Source organism: Uloborus diversus, chromosome 5 (genome assembly GCF_026930045.1).
Source record: "Uloborus diversus isolate 005 chromosome 5, Udiv.v.3.1, whole genome shotgun sequence".
Taxonomy (NCBI): Eukaryota; Metazoa; Arthropoda; class Arachnida; order Araneae; family Uloboridae; genus Uloborus; species Uloborus diversus.
In genome coordinates, this window is record NC_072735.1 from 7,718,155 (window position 1) to 7,740,641 (window position 22,487).

At 33.8% G+C, this 22,487-nt stretch overlaps 1 protein-coding gene across 1 annotated transcript in view; it reads left to right on the top strand.

Annotated features, from left to right (window-relative positions):
• The first annotated feature begins 776 nt into the window (after window positions 1–776).
• The window catches only part of LOC129222426 (cell adhesion molecule DSCAM-like), a 133,980-nt gene continuing 112,269 nt past the window's right edge, over window positions 777–22,487 (top strand). The window contains exons 1-3 of the mRNA XM_054856938.1: window positions 777–786; window positions 3,381–3,707; window positions 17,734–17,895. Coding sequence (XP_054712913.1) covers window positions 777–786; window positions 3,381–3,707; window positions 17,734–17,895 — 499 coding nt within the window. The remainder of the gene's footprint in view (window positions 787–3,380; window positions 3,708–17,733; window positions 17,896–22,487) is intronic.

Sequence of the window (22,487 nt, forward strand, 5' to 3'; positions counted from 1 at the left end):
TTCATTTTAATGAAACTTTTACTTTTCATAATGCAGAATTTAAAATTTACATACATGTAATTGAAGTATAAATTGAACATTGTATTAAGTTTAAGTTTTAAAACACTTACGTTATAAGAAATTTATTCATTTTAAACAATATGCATTTATATAGGAATTTTTCTTTTAAGAAAATGCGCTTTCACTAAAACTGTTACTTGATGTTATTTGCATTCATACAATTCTCACTCTACTAGAATCCACCCAACACCCCAATCCATTTTCAGCTTAGTAGAGAGAAGTACAAAACATATGAAGCAAAAGACGAAATCAAGTCTTAAAGTATATTCAGAAGAAAAAAAAACACGCATCTGCTCCTTTGAAGAAATCCCAAAGACCCTTTTACCAAAGCTTTCCTCAGAACTATTGGTACGTTTGTGTATTAAAATCTTTCTTAAAGGTCATGCGTGACAACAAAGAAAAATTCCTGCTTTTATGCTGCTGAAAGGACTTTATGTAGAGATTTTTATGTTTCTGTATGTTTTACGACGGAAACACAGACAGTGATAAGAGACGGCGTAGTGATTGCTTCCTGTCTCAAGAAACTCTCTTCTGTTCTTTTTATCTTTTACCGCGTTTGGTATTTTTAGGAACCATGCTGCCACAAGGAACAAAAGAAATAAAAACGATATTAGTTATCGTTGCAGAAGATAAGATTATTTTGTTGATGCATAATATTTAGTCGGGAGATAAAGTTGGTGTATATTCATACAAAAATACTCACACAGTTCTATGTAATGACTTTGGGTAATTTTTTGGGATTCTTTTATTAACTGAGAAATAAGAGTTTTATTGCCGTGTTAAAGTAGAACTTTTCTAGATGGGTTTGACCCATATTTTTTGAAGGAAAATCAAGTTGCTAAAGTTTGTTTATGATATATGTATATGATGCCAAGCGTTTTTTTAATAACTGCCTTATCTATATGTTTAATGTTCTCCTAAAACTGAAATATAAGGTTTATTACAGTGAAATACGCATGCCAAATAATTTTTTTAAACGAAATAGTTTTGATTGCAATTATGATTTTTATAAGAAACAAAAAATAATACATTTATATCGCGGAAACTACAAAAATTGAATCTAATCAAAAACAAATTTTTAAAAATATTTTTTATATATAGACTGCAATGAGCATTTTTTTTTTCAATTAACACTTTAAAAAGCTGTGACAAAACATTATCATATAGCTTAAGACTGTTTTAAACGAAATAAAATAGGGTTGTGTAGTGTTTTTTTTTATTTGAGCAATCACGATTGCTTATTGTTCTCACTTGACTGTATTTATGTGCTAGCATTTTATTTTCCCGCCAGCACCCTCTGCAGCATCACCGTCGACCGTCTCCTCACGATGCTGCTCCTATAGCGAGAACCGTCTCCAGGTTGCATCCATATGTTACACACACGCGTATACATAGACAACTGCACACACACACACACACACACACACACCTACACACATACACAAACACATACACACACAAACACATATATACACAAACACACATAACTATCCACACATTCATGCCTGCACAAAGACACAAACACATAAACCTACACCAACATACACATACCCCCTACACACAAACACACATACCTTCCCTCACACACAAACACACTCGTGATTGCGAAAAACATAATTTGAATTCAAGATGACAAAATTCAAATTAATTAATTAATTAATTTAGTTTATTTTCAGAAAGATACTTTACCTTTTATGTTTCATTTAAATGAAGCTTTTAGTTTTCATAATGCAGAATTTAAAAATTACATCCAAGTAATAGAAGTATAAATTGAACATTATAATAAGTTTAATTTTTAAAACACTAGAAACTTGAGGTCTAGTTAAACAATCATATGGAGGATTTGCATTTTTTTTATCGCTAAAAATCGTTTTGTAGTAATATGGGTTACGTAAAGTTTTTTTTTTGTTACATTAGCAGTCAATTAATTCGAAAACCATTTACATGTGTTCCTGCGTAAAATTTGTATATGAAACGAAAAATAAGTACCCATGCCATTTTCTTCGTTCTTACATTTTTTCCAGTTGTTTTCAAAATCAAGTGAGTTGAAGCTTAGGTCTTTAATTATGACTTTGGTTTCTTAGTTTTTTGCTTCTTATTGATCATGTTCGCATTGAAAATTAATAAAACAAGAACTTTATCAGTTTATAATTACCTCAGTTATTTGTAGTTGCAAATGAGGAAGGAATTTAAAAACAATCAAAGTTTTTGGAAATTATCAAACAATGACTAATGTTTAAAATGGTGAAAATGACTTGAAACAGAAGAAATCGAAATAGGTATCAAAATACAATCCGCATTCTATCTCTCAGAAATTATTAAACTGCTGTTGCGTATGAGGCAGTGAGAAGCAAAGGGATGTAAGTGGACCTTTTCCAGTTTTGAGTGAAATGACTATAAAGATAACGTCCTAGGTAGGCTTTCATTGATTTGTTTTTCTAAATCATGCTGCACAGCAGCAACTAACAGGCCTACTAGTACTATCTCTTTCCCCAAGACAGAGGAGGGGTTCACCTGCCATTTGTACTGGTTATCTCCAAATTTTTAATTTTGCCACTTGCATCCCTTTGCTTCTCACTGCCTCATATGGTTTTAAACGCTACTGGCTGCCTAACAAATGAAAGGTGCAAAAGCTTTTGAAAGAAATTTAACAATTCGAATATCTAAACACTAGTTATACCTAAAATGCGTTTATTGAGCAATCACGATTGCTTATTGTTCTCATTTGACTGTCTTTGACGTTACGCTGATTTTATTTTTCCGCCAGCACCCTCTGCAGCACCACCGTCGACCGGCCGCCTCACGATGCTGCTCCTCTAGCTAAAACCGTCTCCAGGTTGCGCCACTTACTCGCCTACACTTACACATACACCTACACACACACACACACACCTACACACACATACACACACCTACACATACACGCATACATACAGACGCCTACACATACGCACACAAACACATACACACATACAAACACATACACACACGAACGCCTACAGTTACACACACGAACGCCTACACGCACAGAACTGCATACACAACACTCTCACACATGCATACATACACACACACGCCTCCACAAAACACATACACACATACAAACACATACACACACGAACGCCTACACGCACAGCATTGCATACACAACACTCTCACACATACATACATACACGCACACGCACCCACACACATGCGCCTACACAAACACACACGCGCATACATACGCACACACGCTCGTGATTGCGAAAAACATAATTTTAATTCAAGATGCCAAAAATTCAAATTAATATAATTTTTCTTACTTTTATTTCTTTCAGGATACGCAGAAGTGAACCGCAAAGACACACGAGGGCCTGTTTTCCGCATGGAACCGCCACCAAAAGTGGATTTTTCAAACAACAGTGGCACGGAGCTACGCTGCAGTGCAGATGGCTATCCACCTCCAAAACTGACGTGGCTAACCAAAAGTGGGGATATGATTCGTGATATACCGGGTCTTCGTCAATCCAGATCGGATGGAACCTTAGTTTTTCTGCCTTTTCCAAGATCAGAGTACAGACAAGATGTCCATGATGCCATTTACCAGTGCTCTGCGTCCAACATTGCTGGTAGTGTGCTTAGCAGAGAAGTGCACGTAAAAGGAGGTACGTCGCAGTATGTTGTATCCTAATGCAGACTAAAATAGTTTCACTGATTGCATTAGTATTTGAAGGTATTACATGACTGTTGGCTACAATGTAAAGACTAGGAAAAAACACTAAACAGTCGTATGAATTTGAGTAATATGTACACTAGGCATGCGAAATTTGTTAATATTCCCAATTAAAATTTATTGTAAAATATGCCTGATGTAAGTTTCTTTGAGGGGTCGTCGTTACCAAGTTTAAAATTTCAAATGGCAACCCAATTTTTAACTCAAATTAGCATAACGCTTTCTACGAATTCTTTACCTATTTTCAGATGATTTGGTGCATCCTTTGCTTTACAAATAGAGACAGCTTCCCCTTGCAAAGTTCAAATGCTTTTGATACCCAGCGTTACCTTCATGTAAACTGCAATACATCTATTTTAGCAACCGTCAGTTCTAGATGCATACTTCCAATTGTAAAAATAGTTTTAACAAGATGCAGACTTAAGATATTAAAAGTTTCAAGCGAAATAAAACCGAATAAATAGGAAACCTAACTTTTTATACCGCCATGGGTACTCATAGTTTATATTTAAGGAAATAATCTTCATTGAAAGTAATACCATCACAAAAAATTGACACATTTGCCTCAAAATTTTAAATAAATATTCCAATTCAAAATTTTGGACCTCAGAAAGGGGAACATGCAGAAGATGAGATTAGAATATATCTCCCTCTCAGGAGAATGACATGTTGCCAAAGTAAAGAGACAAAGTCTTTATTTTTTCCATTAATGATGAAAAATAAATCTAAATGGTATGATATGATACGTAGTAATACAAAACAAAAGCTAGTACAATTTGAAAAAATTAACTCTATGCACACGTATAAATTCTAACCCTTGTTAGCCGCCGTATTTCCCACCAAGACATGTAAATGAGTACCAGCGGAACATGGTATACTTCACAAAACACTTCTTTTCATATCTGTGTGAAAATAGGTTGTACTAATTTTAATATATTTGTGCTGGTATTATTAGTTGATGGGGACTATTTTAGTAAATACAGTTATGATTAGGTATCTTATTCAAAGATAGATTTCGTATTTTTACTAAGTTCCTTTTTTGTTTCAAGCTTTTGATATCTTGACTCCGAAGTTTAGTTTGACCATCTTTGTAATTGGAAATATGCATCTAGGACTAAAGATTTTCAAAAAAAAAAAAAAAAAAACGATGACGCGCTGTATATGTTCCCGCATAGTACAGTGAAACCTGTGTAAGTTGACCAATGGCGGTGCACGACTTTAGTTGTCAACTTAAACAGGTGTTAAACTTATAGAGGTTGAATTATATGAAATAGATCTAATTCTGTGCTAGAAAATAGAGGTCAACTTAGACAGGTGGTCAACTTACAAGGGTGGTCAACTTTACAGTATTTGGACTACCACAGTAACCGTACTTAAAATATAAAAAAGAAAAGAAAGAAAGAAAGCAATATTCTAAACCAACACAAATATACTTACTAACATTTTACGAATTTTAAAAGATGGTTTATTGAGAAATCACGATTGCTTATTGTTCTCACTTGACTATTTTTGACGTTCCTTTGATTTTTCCCACCGCCACCCTCCACACCATCACCGTCGACGGGCTCCTCACGACGCTGCTCCTATAGCGAAAGCCGTCTCCAGGTTGCGTCTATGTCCTACACACACGCACATACATACACAACTACACACACACACACACAAACACATACACACACATACACAAACACATACAAACACATACACACATGCATACATACAGACACCCACACATACACACAACTACCCACACATTCATGCCTACACATAGACACAAACACATATGCCTACACACACATACACATACCCCCCACATAGACACAAACACACATGCCTACACACACATAGACATAACCCGTACATACAAACACATAACCCCACACACAAACACACACGCCTACATACACACACTCGTGATTGCGAGAAACATAATTTGAATTCAAGATGTCAAAATTCAAATTATTTTTTTTTAATTAATTTTAAAATTAATAGAGGAGAAAAATGTAATCTGTCACAAAGTTATATGGGGAGTGGAGGAGTTTTACATGGTTATTTACATCTTCAGTTAAAAATACTCAGTAGATTTTTTTTAAATCACTGAATTACTTTTGAAGATGCTAAGAACTTTAAGAATTGAAAATTCATCGATGGTTAAAAAATTATCAAAATGAGATTTAAAACTGAAGAATATTTAATAAAACAAATAGAACAAACTGGGGAAGTCTTGAAACTTCATTCTTGAGAGAACTATTAGGGCTGGAGGTATATTGAATAAACAACACTTAGTAAACAAGTAGGGTCTGGTGGGGTAAAGTGGTCATAAAATCGTAGTTTTTCAACTTAGGTGGATAATAAATACAATAAATTTTTTAAACACTTCAACTTTTTCTATTGTTATTTTACATTGCAATAGTAAAGAACACGGTCGATTGAATTTTTGGAAGAAAAATATTGATTTTAGTAGTTTTATAGAACTTTCTTTTCCGTATGTTTTTATGACCACTTTACCCCATGGGGTGGGGGAAAGTGGTTATACCATGAGGTAAAGTGGTCATAGTTAAAAATAGATGCAAAACCATTATAAATAACCCTAATACTTGTATATTTTGGTTGTTTTGTGTAGTTACATGTGTATTCACGAATAACTACGTGCATACACGAAGATATACGTGTTGTGTTATACACGAGTAAACACGTTCCTATATGAGTAGATACATGTGTACATCAGATACATGCATGCACGTGCCCACTCAAGTATATACGTGTATATACGAGTATATAAGCATGTATACGTAATTACCTACAGGAGTGTATACGTGTCTACACGAGTACATACGTGTCACATGTGTATACGTGTCACGTGTATATACGTGTCACGTGTATATACGAGTATATACGCGTATAAACGAAAATCTTATGCGCGTATGCACTTTGTATCACGAGACAATACGTGCATGCCTGGGTATATACGTGTATAGTCGACGTATATACGCATATATGAGTGTACATACATACATATACAAGTATACACAAGTTAATTCGTAGATACATCCAGTGAGTCTTTGTACGTGTCTACTCACGCGTATATAATAAGGAAGGACGAGCATATACGCATGTATACGTGTGAACACGATTATATACCTGTATAGACGTATATACGTACATTTACGTGTATACACCAGTATGTATACACGAGAATATAAGCTTATGTACATGTTGGCCTACAGAGTGAATCTAAGCTCTTGGGAAAAAATCAGAGGAGTGTGAAAGGGGAAAATAAGAAGCAAAGATTCATAAGGAAGTTATAATCATTGACGCGCTACATGCACACAAAGCCAGAAACTGATGGATGCAAAACAGGGCACAAATTTGTTGCAAAGATGATTTTACCCAACGTTTTAGTTTTGAGGAACTATTTAGAGCAGTTGTTAAACGTTACGGCCTGTAGTAGCTCTAATACACGCATCGCAACAAAGGAGCAGCGGCTGATGAAAGTTTTTCAAAAGTCTCGTTATTGCAACAGAGAGTGATCTGTGAATGCGACGCATGTATTACAGCTGCAGGCCGTAAATTTCATCAATCGCTTCAAAATTTACTTAAGACCTAAAATGTTGTGTATAATTGTCTTCGAGTAATGAATTTGTGACCTTTTTTGTATCCATCAGTTTCTGGCATTGCGTGTATGTAGTGCGTCAGCATTGTGTTTTTTACCATATGTTCCTTATGATTTTTACTTTTTATCCTCCCCTCGAACACCTTTAAATAATTTTCTCAAGAGTTTAAACTCACCCTGTAGACCTGCATTTCTTATGCTTGTATGTATTGTTTACTCGAGTACGTACGCGTATATACGTGTCTACCTGAGTATATAAGTGTGTGTATGTATGAGTATGAGCAAGTATATACGTATATAGTAGAATGCATAGCTGTATGGATAAAAATTACTTGCAGATACCCATATACGTATTTATTGGTGCATTTATGTGAATACGTCTACGTAAATGCCGACACGAGTATATATGCGTATATATACGCATACATTCGTTTATTTAACGCCGTTTACTGTAAAAACAATACATATTAAGTAAAATTAATATTTAATGTGTATCTGCCTTATACGTAAAGATTAAGTAACATTATAAGAACAAGATTTCTAAGCCTAATATTATGACCACTTTACCCCATCTTACTTAAATTGTTCTAAAAAATTATCTAAAATAGATTCAGGTAACTGCTAATGAGTAAGAGTTCTTGAGACATGTAGGAAGCTTCCTGTGCAGTCAATGTATTCATAATTCTAACAAACAAAATTTCCCAAGGAAGTTAAAGGAGGTGTTTAGATTTTAAAGTTTTTTATATTCACGCAAAATAATTTTTTTTACTAAATAAAATTTTGCCAGTTGTAAAATTTTGTATTCAAAATGTAGTTTCTAACTGTCCTACTCTAAAATAAAATGTTCACATTCATTCGAACATTTATTTCAAAGCCATAGCCATTTATTTGAAGTATGACCACTTTACCCCATTGACCACTTTCCCCCACCAGACCCTAACTAATATAGTTTCAAAGCAACACATGGGTGCAGAATACACTTAGGCAGTCCTTTTCAATAACAATCAAATGCTCAGACAATTTCATTTAACTGAATCAAGGCAATGGAAAATATATTTCTATATTTCACCATGTTATATCGATTGCCACCTTTTGTGTATTTTTTGAGCAATCACGACTGCTTATTGTTCTCATTTAACTGTTTTTGGCGTTACGCTGATTTTATTTTCCCGCCAGCGCCCTCTGCAGCATCACCGTCGACCGGCCGCCTCACGATGCTGCTCCTCTTGCGAAAACCGTGTCCAGAATGCGTCCATAGCCTACACACACACGCATACATACACACATCTACACACACACACACACACACACCTACACACACACCTGCACATACACCTACACACACACACCTACACATACACACACACTCCTACACACACACATACACACACACTCCTACACACACATACACAAACACACATGCCTACATACACACACACACACGAACGTCTACACGCACAGCACGCCATACACAACACTCATACACATGCATACATACAGTCACACACACAAGCACCGACACACATGCGCCTACAAACACACGCGCATACATACACACACACGCTCGTGATTGCGAAAAACATAGTTTGAATTCAAGATGCCAAAAATTCAAATTAATATATATTTTTTTCTTTTTTTTTTTCCTATATTGCACAATTTAGAATTTGTACAGTTCCCTGGTTTTTATAAAATAATTAAAATGAGTTTTAAAACAAAGCAGAGCAGCTCTCAAAATTTGCAATACGATTGATCACCTAGCTTTAGAAATTAAAGTTGCAAGTAAAAAAAAAATCATAAACTACAATTAAAACCTTATGTTAAGGCAGATTCTATTGTGAGGTTAGTATCAAAATGAGCTGCGGAGTATGGCAGGAAAACACTAAGAAACACGGTTAAATATAATTGTTTACTACAAATATATTTTTTTAAATAATATGTTCGACATTAGCTGTAAGTGATCCCTCAGCTTCTAAGATTTATTTATTTATATTTCAACCTTTTAACACATGTGGCGATATTTTGGGAAGTGAAGTCATCACTATGTTTACAAAAAATAAAAAAAAAAGGAAATTGATTCTGCTGAGGAAATATTTTGCCTTTAACGCTCGAGGCTTTAAAAAAGGTTTATTAAATGAAGAAAATTCTAAAACTGAAATTGTGGTGGCGGTTATTAAAAAATCTGCTCCCACAAGGGTAAACAATTTTTAATCTTCGCCGGACATTTTTTTTCAACTTTTCAACCGAAAAGTGTTTCTTTGAAAAACAAATATAGAGCTACTTTTTATACTGGAATACTGAACTGCATTGCAGGTACTTATTTAGTTTCATTGAAATTCATGAATACAAAGCGACACATCTAAATGTTGAATGAATTTGCCCCGGAGGAATTCACTGAAATAAGAATAAACAGTGCCGTACTTGAAGGAAGTCAGTTACAGCGATTTTCGTTCAAAGTTGCAGATCTTATCAGAGATAAGCTTCCCCAATCGCGAGCCGTATCCTTCTCTTTGACAGGAAAACATTAGCTGCCTCTGAGTTTTTATTTGAGAAATTTCGGAATCTAATTACGTCTATCAGTCTTGTCCCACGGCGAATTCTGGAACGATATGGAAAATCGCATCTAATAATGAATTGCATCTCTTTTGCAATTCAATCCGTCTGGATAAAAATGTAAACAATGATGTTTTTTTTTAGTAGCATATCATGCAAAAGAATTGTATTTCATGTGAGAAGTTTTCTTCTCATTATTATTATTATTCAAACGGAATACAAGGTATAAAATATGGCACTTTCAATTTGTTTTTGATTACGAGGCTAAAAATCTGTTGCTGTAAAATTCTTCTTTAGTTACTGACAACTTTAGCTATCACAACTTCTTGAGAAAAATGTAAACAATGACAGATTTTTATGTGTAACATATACTAAAGAACTTTTATTTTATATGAGAAGTGTTCTTCTTCTTCTTATTATTATTATTATTATTCAAACTAAAAACAAGTTATAAAATTAAAATTTTTCAATCAGTTTTTGTTTATGAGATTAAAGTATTTGTCGTCGTAAAATTCTTCTCCAGTTTCTAACAACTTAAGCTATCAAATCTTCTGGAGAAAAATGTAAACAAAGGCGGGTTTGTTTTATATAACATAGTATGATAATAACTGTATTTCGTGTGATATGTCTTTTTCCATCTGTTATTTTTATGATATGAATTTTAAGTCTTTCAATCAGTTTTTGATTATAAGATTAAAATATTTCATGTTGTAAAATTCTTCTCTTGTTAGCTACAATTTTAGCAATTACACCTTCTTGAGAAAAATGTGAACCACGATGTGCTTTTTTTTTCAACAATTTTAAATAACTGCATTTCATGTGAGCAGTTTTATTTGTCTTATTATTCTTATTCAAACTGGAAAATAGATTATAAAATTTAAGTCTTTCAAACAGTTTTTAGCCTACTTTCCCAGTAAAAGTCAGAAAAAAGAAGAAGAAAGCATGAAAGAAGGCTTAATGCATCTTAAAAATATCGCGAAAAACAAAAAAAAGTCAAAAATAAATGAAATAATTAGATAAATATCGAAAAATTAAGAATTGGAAAGTAGGGTATTGAGATGGGGAAAAATGTCTGTCGGTCTGTCTGTCTGTCCCCCCTCCCTAATAACTTTTGAGTGAATAGTCCGATTCGAACTTTTTTTTTGTTCGAAAGATCTCGGCGAGGAACCTCATTCCTATATTTCATTTTTTGATTTGAACTATTTTTTGTTCGATTTTGAACAGTTCAAAAAAATTTAACATTAGCGCCTACGGGGAAATTGAAGGCAATTCCGAACTGTGAGCAAATTTGCTTCAAACAAACTTTGTAGGAAAAATTTTTGATGAAAAACTTGCATATAAAATATCTTTTCGATTTGAACAATTTTCCGTTCAATTTTAAACAGTTCAAATCCTTTAACATTAGCGCCTACGGGGAAACTGAAAGTCAATGTAGATTCCGTACTTGAAGGCGGATTTGCTTCAAACAAATTTTATTGGAAATAGCTCAGACAGACGTTGATTACTAGAATTTAGGGGCATCTGACTCCGACTTCGACTCAAGTGCCCGACAATTAATCGGACTCCGACTCCCTGACTTTGACTCTGATTTCGTAGCTTTGGCAAAAATTTATACACGGAGGACAAATGACTCACTCCGAATCTTGGATATTCGACTCCGACTCCTTTATCTCAAAATGAGATTGACTCCGACTCCACAGCTATGGTTTTAACTGTGAAATAATTATTGTTGATATGACTTGTTTTTATTTTCACGTTTAAGTTTTAATTAAGGTATTCAGTTTTCGGCAGGTAAACTCGAAGTCATTTATGTTATACATAAAGATATGCGCAGATTTTTTTTTTTTTTTGATAATGAAAATTATTTCTTTAAGTTGGCGTTTTATTGTTTTTATTTATTTTGGAAAGTGCATTAATTCATTTAAAAAATTATTTTTGGCAGCAGGGGAAAAAGAAACAATTTTTTTTTAATATGATGTATTTATTTTAATGATCTTGTTAACTTTAATTATTATTCTTTTGTTTTGAAAGCTGTTAAAAAAATTTTAATGGAAAAAAGTGTATTATTTGTTTTGTTTAAAAGGTGCTGCTATTTTATTTGTTCGTTTGTTTATTTATTAATTTTTTTTTTACGCATCTAATTTTTTTAGATGAGTGAGGAATATTTTATTCCTAGAAATCAGCTTAAAATATTTTTTAAATATATTTAAAACAATTGGCGATTTTAGCTATTTTTGAGAATATTGATTGGATACTAGAAAGTAGTATGGGTATACGGGAAAGTAGGCTCGTTTAGTTCTAGACTGAACTTCTTGTTGAGTATGAGATTAAATTATTAGTTGTAGTAAAATTCTTCTCTCGTTATCTACAACTTTAGCAATCACATCTTCTTGAGGAAAATGTAAACAATAATGTGTTTTTTTAAATAACATATGCTAAAGAACTATATTTCGTGTAAGAAGTTTTCTTCATCTTATTATTACTTTCAAACTGAAAACAAGTTAAAAATTTAAAATTTTCAATTTGTTTTCGATTTTGAGATTAAAGAATGTGTTGTTGAAAAATATTCTCTCGTTATTAATAACTTTAGAAATCACAGGAGTAAAATGGTTGCGCAACTGAATCCTCGCAATTAAAATTTTTTGAGTTTAAAGTTTGAAAAGTTTTTTAGCGGCACAGAATGTACATTTGCGCATTCACATATTTGCTGTAGAAGAGGAAATTAAAACCAGTTTACATTTGTGTGGTTGGACTGTTATTTTTTTTAAGCAATAACAAGAAGACAGAAAATGCAAATCTCGTAAGTATTTTTCATTGGCTACAAAAGTTATCAATATAACATTTCGTATATCCAAAAGTTAGGCTTTAAGTTTCGATTCATAAACCTCACATGCATGTAAACCTGCAATGGAGTCCTGTGGACATATTTTTTCGTTTCGAGAGCATCGTAGGTAACAGAAAATATTACATGTTTTAATCCCACATATTTGTGAAGAAATGCATATACTTTTTTGGGATTTATTAAAATCCCCCCCCCTTACCCCTCACTTTTTTCAGTGCAAAATAGTTGAGCTTATTGAGGCAACATCTATCTTTTTATCCTTAAGCTCAACTCTTTTGCATTGAAAATGGGGTTCCTAGTAAGTTTATGCAGTATAATAGAAAATGATTCAGTTTACTTTTTTAATATTTTCTTTTTATTTCTTTTATGTTTTAGTACAAACGTTTCTTTTTTTTCTAAACAACTTCTAATGCATTTTAATATTTGATTTGGCATCAATTTTGACTCCTTAAATTTCAAGGAGTTCTTTTAAACTAAGAAACAGGATTATATATTTTTTATTTTTATTTATTTATTTATTTTGCAAAATTGTACGATTTAGCGCTTTAATGTGTCCTTTTAAATTTCAACACAAACTTTTTTTTCAAGGTCATTTTAATATGCACTATTGACAACTGTTTCAAAAATATGTAGTGTCCCTAACAAACATGTTCTTTTTTAAACATTGCGTAATAGTTCTAGTCGGACACCGATAAAAAGGCGCTTGACAGCATACGAACGCATTTATAAACGAAATAAGAGAACAAAAAGTGAAGTATAAAAAGTGAAGACTCAGTAAGCAAAAAAGAAAAAAAGCTAATTGAATATTTGACTAACGGAATGTCTTTCCAATGTCTCCTATTTTAATATAAATACTAGCCTGCGTGCCCGGCGTTGCACGGGCTACTTAAAAAATGAAAGAGATGTCCAATTGATGTTTTTGTATTACTCTGACATCAGTTTCTAAAGCGCTAAGAAGTAAATAAATACGCGTAATGCAAGGTTTGTAAAACACCAGTAGAGCATATTTTTGTCAAAATTCTCTTTAACGTTAATCATAGTTATCAATGATACAAGTCATGAGTATTTTCAATTAGCACAAAAGATGAAAATATATGCATTATCAACTATAATTTCTGGTCACTTTAAACTGAATTAAATCTGATAGACTATATCTGAAATATTTATGTACAATTACGATCATCTTTTTACATAAAATGACACACACATTTTGATTGATTATGTGAAACTAAAGCACCAAGACTAAATAAATACCAATAAGCATTAATTAAATACCAAGTCATCAGATTCCAAGATAGCTTTAGTTAAAATCCTTAAAAACAATTTTTTTGTTCAACTCTGTTTCACTTAAAGAAATCCAAACAATCTTAATTTAACATGTTCTTTTAACGATACAAACTGTAATTCAAAAATAGAAACAGGAAAGAAAAAGAAAGTTATTGCAATTCGAAAACTCACCCATGTAACGGGAAAAAGTTCAACAAAATAAACATAATTAGTCGCACATCCTAAATGTATCAAAATATGAGGCCGGTGAATGATAATCTTACACTACAATCAATAAACATAGCTAAAGAAACAACTTTTATATGAGGAAAAGAGTTAAGAACGTTGAATGTAAAAAATAAAAAAAGGACAGACGATAAAATAAAGGCTATATCCGAATAGAGCAACCAATTTTAAACTAATTTGAAATGAAATTCTGGATGGAAACGTTAAGATTTGGACAGCAGCCAAAAAAATCTCTTTTAAAACAATTATTAGAATTTTATTTGCTCATACGCAAAATTGCAACAGGAAAGAAATAAAAATTCCTGAATAACGTTATGTTAATTAACGTTTTAATTAATATCTCCGCTAATTAAAGTCGTACAATTACGAGATTGGTTCTATTGTTTTCTTTGGAAAATTTCGAATTGATCGGTATCTCGTTCGACTCTCGATTCGCAGCGGTTCTCGAGGAGATCGATCTTCAGACAGACAGACAGACAGACGGACGCGAACAGATTTTAATATTATAGTGGATTTCATCTAGCTTACGGGGGTTCGTATAAAATACGATTTCAACGACCACTAGATGGCATCATTATTTGATTTCTTTGTTTTTATCTTTACTAATAATAAAGCTGAAAGTCTCTCTGTCCGGAGGATGTCTGGATGTCTGTAGGATGTCTGTGACGCGCATAGCGTCTAAACCGTTCTGCCGATTTTCATGAAATCTTTACTAATAATAAAGCTGAAAGTCTCTCTGTCCGGAGGATGTCTGGATGTCTGGATGTCTGTAGGATGTCTGTGACGCGCATAGCGTCTAAACCGTTCTGCCGATTTTCATGAAATTTGGCACAAAGTTAGTATGTAGCATGGGGGTGTGCACCTCGAAGCGATTTTTCGAAAATTCGATGTGGTTCTTTTTCTATTCCAATTTTAAGAAAAAAAAATATCATAAGATGGACGAGTAAATTACGAAATTATCATAACGTGGAACCGTAACATGGGCACAAGCCAATTGGCGAGATACGAAATTATCATAACGTGGAACCGTAAGATTGGCACAAGCCAACTGGCGAGAAAATTCACCATACATTATTTGTAAATATACAAGCGAACCAAAAGACCTTTTGATTTTTTCTATTACGGACAAAGCCGTGCGGGTATCACTAGTCCTTAATAAAAACCTACTGACAGGGTTCTGTACCCTTCAATTCTTATAGTGACGCAACTCCAAAAAACCTTATCGGCAATTCAAACTAGATATTCTCACAGCCATTTCAACAGAAGAACGTACTTAATCTTCAGAGAACTGGAAGTTAACTTCTAAGACCCAGACTGTAAAATATCCTCACATATATACACTGTAAAAAAATTCCGAAACGTTACTGGTTATATTTCCGTGGAACGTTTCGGGATTTCAAAGGTTTTCATTTATTTCCCCCGCAAAATCAAGTATCTTCGCAAAAAAGTTTCCTGAATTGCTAAAAGATGCACGAATGCAGAAATTTCACTGGTGTGAAAAATGTTTTTGCTATCAGTTTAAAGGTTGACTGAGCGTGTTTATTAAGTGTATCAGCTGTAGTGTAATTACAGCCCGTCTGGATTGACTAAGTTCCCAATGGGAGCAAATAAGTCACTGGATAGCTGCAGTTTTGCGAGGCAGGAATTGCAGGAAAGGAATATGATTGGTTCTTGCTTGCAATTATTCGCGTAGCTTTAGCTACGGTTGCGCTAATGCTTCTGGGTATTTCTTGGTAAACCAGAAGGTTCTAATCAAACACATTAAACCTATTCAATTCTTGTAGAAGGTTCCCGACTGGCTTTAACAGGAGAGATTTCCCAGTACTTCAGGAAGGTTACTCACTTTCATCGGAAAACGCTCCTGGTTTTTGTAAGATATGTTACTGGTTGAAATTGGGCACATCAGCTGTCTATTATTTTCCAGGAATGTTTCTAAATCGTTTTTACAGTGTAACAGCGAATGATCGAATAACGCTGCCGTCATCAACAATGAAACTCGCGCCACATGATCATAATTTAATAATATTTTTTTGGTAATATTTGACATGCAGGGAAATGATTTATTTTGACAGGGCTGAACTGAATCCGGTCACTTAACCGTTTTACTGGTAAGATTCATTTAAGGAGAATGAAGAAACCTAAAAATGGTCAACAATGGCCGCTACCTACTTGAGTTCAGGGTTTATCCAGTGGAGTTAGGGTTAAAACTTCACCTATCAAAATATCATCAAGCAGGCAATGGGGTCGTTTCCAATATTTTAAAAGTATTTTTTTCTGAAAGAGCATGCTTAAAAATATAGGATCTGACCATTTTTTAAATAATTTATTTAAGTTTAATATTTTTAAAAATTACTTAAATCGGTGCGCTTTTATTATTTACGTCTCTGTCGTGTGACATCACAAATGATGAAATGTTATTCAGTGTTTCCATTCACGAAGAAAAATATTTAATTCGCATTTTTACTCACGCGTATTGGCAACGATATGGTTTATAGCAAGCGTAGAGCATCGAGCGTAATTTTAATTCATTTCTTGATTATCATAACGTGGAAAAGTGATAGAAAGATGCGCCAAAGTGCATCATTTGTGACGTCATAAAGACCACGCCTTGTTTTCAAAATCGGACATTTAAAAAAATTAATTCAAAAATAACTGTTGGGGAAAATGAAATTATTTTCTGGGTCCATGTTATTTTTTTTACTCATTCTACCAATTTCAGTGACTAAAAGTAACAATTTTGACTGAAGGAAACAACCCCATTGCTACATACAAATGTAGAAGTAAATTTTTACCCGCCATATCTTGACCGGCGATCTTCTTGTCTCTTAATATTGTTGCAAAAAAAAAATAAATAAATAAATAAATAAATAAATAAATAAATAAAATAAAAAAAAATAATTTGAATTTTGTCATCTTGAATTCAAATTATGTTTTTCGCAATCACGAGTGTGTTTGTGTGTGGGGGGTATTTGTGTGTGTGTAGACATGTGTGTTTGTGTCTGTGTGCAGGCATGAGTATGTAGGTAGTTGTGTGTATGTGTGTGTGGGGGTATGTGTATGTGTGTGTAGGCATATGTGTTTGGTGTCTGTTTGCAGGCATGAGTGTGTGGGTAGTTGTGTGTATGTGAGTGTGTGTGTGTGTTTGTGTGTGTATGTGTTTGTGTATGTGTGTAGGTGTATATATGTATATGTGTGTAGGTGCGTGTATGTATGCGTGTAAGTGTAGGATATTGACGAAACCTGGAGACGGTTTTCGCTAGAGGTGCAGCATTGTGAGGAGCCCGTCGACGGTGATGGTGCGGAGGGTGGCGGTGGGAAAAATAATAAGAACGTCAAAAACAGTTAAATAAAAGCAATGAGCAATCGTGATAGCTCAAAAAAAAAAAAAAAAAAAACAGAAATGCGATTTTGTATTTTGACGATTTTTGCTTTTATTTTCAGTGATCAAACAGAGATTCGATCCTCAAGTGTATGACGAATTCGTGGTTCGAGGTAATACAGCAGTACTCCGTTGCCACTTGCCATCCTTCGTGCGGGAATACGTCACAGTGGACTCCTGGATCCGAGATGACAAACAGGTTCTGAAAAGAAATGATATGAAAGGTAAGAAATTTGGTATTAAAACAAATGGTGGTGACCTATTGTACGCTAATTGTTATGCATGCTTAAAGGCTGAGGAAAGAACTTTCGAAAAATCCTTCCACGTTCATAAAATCTTTCGTCATGAGTAAGATGTGTGAAACTCTTTAATATGATTTTTTTGTGAGCAATCACGATTGCTTATTTTTCTCACTTGACTGTTTTGATGTCTTATGATTTTATTTTCCCCCCGCCTCCCTTTGCAGCATCGGCTGGCCGCATTACGATGCTGCTCTTCTGGCGAAAACCGTCTCCAGGTTGTGTCACTTACTTGCTTACACTTACACACACACATATACCTACACATACACACACACACGCATACATGCAGACACCTACACATATCCACACAAACACATACACACACCTACACATACATACACACGCATACATACAGACACCTACACATACACACACAAACACATACACCCCTACACACACTCACAACTACCCACACATACACATACCCCCCACACATACACATACCCCCCACACAAACAAATATACCCCCCGCACACAAACACACACGCCTACATACACACACACACACACTAGTGATTGCGAAAAACATAATTTGAATTCAAGATGTCAAAGTTCAAATTATTTTTTTATTTTTTTTTTGGAGTAACTTGCCATGTAAATCAAATGCCCTACCTTCTATCAATGCCTAGCTACCACCCTGCACCTTTCACCATTTGACAACGAACATTTACCCTCAGAAAGATAAGTGTAAAATGATTTTGAAACACGCTCACTAGGGCGTGATAAGATGTCTGAAACCAACCCATTGTCCGCTAATTGTTATGCATGCTAAAAGCCCGAGGAAAGAACTTTCCAAACGGTCCTGGGTCATGAGTAGGATGTGTGAAACTCTTCAATATGAAAATTTTTCTTAGAGTAACTTGCCATGTAAATCAAATGCAGTACCTTCTATCAATGCCTAGCTACCACCTTGCACCTTTGACCATTTGCCAACGAACATTTACCAGCAGAAAGATAAGTGTAAAATGATTTTGAAATACGCTAGTGCGTGATAAGATGTCTAAAACCATCAATGAGCTAAAAACCAAATTCCAACTCAGAAATGATTAAAGCTAGCCCCCAGATATTAGTTTCTGCGCCCTGAAATCGTTTAATGGAATCCTTTTACAGTTTGAGTAAATTTTATCCTTCTGCATTTCTTATTTTTCAAATTTTTCAATTTTACCTTTTTACACTATAGCATCTTACAATTTTCATTTTGATAGTTCGTACCTCAGAGTCAGAAGGACGCATGTCACATCATGATTATTTTGCAATAGACGGGTAAAAAATTGTTGCATGCAAAGGATGGAACATGCGCTCTTTTAACCATGAAAAAAAATACGTTCCCATGGTTCGATGCGGAAAACGCATCTACATACAACGCACTAAATATTAGGAAAACAGCAATTTTTGGACTTACGTCCTTCTAGCTCGGAGGCACAGAGTTTACCTGTTATATCTTACCTTGTTACATTTTGCATGCAGGGCCGTCCGAAGAGGGGGGCGAGCGGGGCAATCGCCCCGGGCGCCAAAAGCTAAGCTCTTACTACATTTCAATTCTTTTTAGTATTATTCTTTTTTAAAGAAATAGTTTTTAAAATCTAACACATTAGATTTCAGATTGCATGTTCAATTATGTAATGTAATTGATACAAAAATGTTCGATATTTTATCAAAAAACCAACATTCCGTATGTGGGAAAAGAGCGTCAGAAAATATTCACCCCGGGCGCCGTCCTATCTTGGGATGGCCCTGCTTGCATGTTTACATTTTACTGTCTCTAATTCACGTGATGATGATGACGTCATGTCTATGATAATGTGCAATGATACGGCTCCGAAGCTGGCGTAGACAGCCTTTGCAACTTCGACAGCCTTATCTGTATAGAGTCGGTTCACTGGGTCTTCTAAGCCGATGTTAAAAAGTTTGGACTGGATTGCTGGATAGCTGAAGATGTGTTGACGAAATAGTGGGATGTCATTTGGGCAATGAAGACGAAAGTTGGTGAAACTAAGCTGTCCGTCCGCAGAAATCCGCATCCCTTTTAAGTGATCTTTCCTAAGTCTGGTTATAGTAGTCGATATAGCTCTGTCACAGTTCAAATCTGGAATGGGATTTCTTGTTGCTTGTTGACCGATTAGTGTAATTCAAGTGTTTGTGCTGAATGCGCTATCTATGCGCACTCTGGCCAATGGAATCTATGTTCAAGAACTAATGCTAAAAAATAAAGAATAAAAAAATGAGCAACAGCATCCTCTGTAGTTAAATTAGAATTTTTCACAAGAAATTCAAATGAATGGTTAAACTTTTATCGAGCACTATACTATAAAGTTTCGAAAGGAATTTTTTAAACTTTTTAGCTGTTTATCCTAATTTTTCATATTCAGTACGTTATTGGAGGGAAATTTTCGTAATATAATGGCAATGGATGTCTAATACATATTCCTACAGCACTCCGTTATATACATTTTGAGAAACAAGAATGCGTTAACTGTTAATTTCTAGGTAATATTTTGTGGTTTAGTTAAGTTTATTTTCATTTTCCATTAAAATTAATTGCACATCTATTAAAAGCAGTCTCATAATTTAAAAATAATTAAAAGAACGCATGATAAATTTAATAGAATTTTCAAAAAGGCCATTCACCCGCATAAACATGTAGCAAACTTCATCTTAAGATATCAGTAACCGTTCTGAAATGAACCTGAAATGTTTCTAGAGCGTTCACAAACCTCCCAATAAAAGTTCCTGGAATAAACCAGGGACCTCCCAAAAAATACAGATATGCTTACAACAATAAATTTTCCCCTACCGAATTTACTGAAAACAGCTCTTAAAACAGATATGGCAGAAGCTTAGGCAGAATTGCAAGCAAATTAGCTTATTTGCCTGCAGTTCTTGCAAAGATGCGGTATTCAGGGTCCATATTTTCCTTTGTTTGCTGTTCAGTCAATCTGAAAGGACCAAAGCAGAGCTAACGGATAAAAGAACTTCACACAGAAGTTTGGTACACCTTCGCACTGGTAGCTGAAACTGCTTCTCATAACAGTAGGGTTTGCATTTACGAAACGTGCAGCTATTCTGGGTACTTTTCGCAAGTATTATTTGTTTCTCTCATTAAACTTTTGGAAATTCGTTAATTCCTGGAACGTAGTCCGGAAATAATCTGTGAAGTTTCGGAATATGTTTACAGTGCATATATTTTTAACAATGATAGTTTAAATAAGGGACGATGGTTCTACTAGTTATTTTTTTAGAGAGCCAACAGAGTAGTGTAGAGGTTAGACGCTGGTCTTTTTTTTTTTTTTTTGAAAATTGAAAATTGTATTAACTTAACGTTTACATTAAATACTAAACTTTGTTTTCTTTTTTTCTGGATGGGGGTGAGAGTAAAGGGAGGAGAGGGTATATTTCATTAAAAAAAAACTGTACTTCGAGCTTCAAAAGTGAGAAAAACCTTTACTACCACTGCTCTTTAGTGGTTATTTTATTGTTTTTATCGTTATTATCGTTTTTATCATTTGCAGTGATGTCACTACAAAAGTAAAATTTTGCTTTTCCATACCATAAATACAAAAATTTCTTAACATTCATTGTGATACATTACTTTGTATAAAAAAGAGTTTTTGCACTAAGCAATGTATTTATTTATTTTGTTTTTAATTAAAGAAAAATTAGTCTTTAATAAACTATTAAAAAATGTCAAAATGTGCAAAAAGTGTTGTTTCTGACATGCATAATTTCTTTTCTCCACAATTTCAAAACAGAAAAGAAAAGATCATGAAAATATTACCTTCTTTTTCAAGAGAGAAACATTGGGGGCAAAATTAATTGTGACATTCTCTTGTAAATGGAAAACAATAAACTTTGCTTAATTAATATCAGTAAATTATATTCACAAACGCTGAAAAAATACTCCCAATAAAAATGTTATTTAGAAAATAATTATTCATAACTTAATTTGCAATTAATCACACATACTTTGATGAAATTCCTTATTTTTTCTGGAATACATAAGTTATTTCGAGAAAGCAAGAACCAACCTTTAATTAAATCTAAGGGAAAGTAAATTATACATTGCAGAAGACTAACTATTTCACGTAATTAGTACAAACATTTAGGGTTATTCCTTTAGGAGGATAGAACGTAGTGCATTGATTTCTTTAGAAAAGTATTATTCACTGCTACATTCTACCTATTTGCGCCTGTTATTTATTATTATTTTTTTTCTTTTTGATCAAGGTTGTAATTTGAAATACTATAGGGTAGTACATTGAAATTAATGATATATTTTTTGGCCAATAGAAATTTTTATGGCCTCAGAAACCAACTAAAATCTAAGTTTATTTCCTTAAATACAAAGTTGAGCCTTTATAAAATTTTAATCAGTATTATTGTTCTGGATGGAAGTGAATGTATTATGGTGCAATACATTGAAATTAATAACATAATTTTCTGCCAATAGAAGTTTTTATGACCTCAGAAACCAACTAAAATCTAAGTTTATTTCCCTAAATACAAAGTTGAGCCTT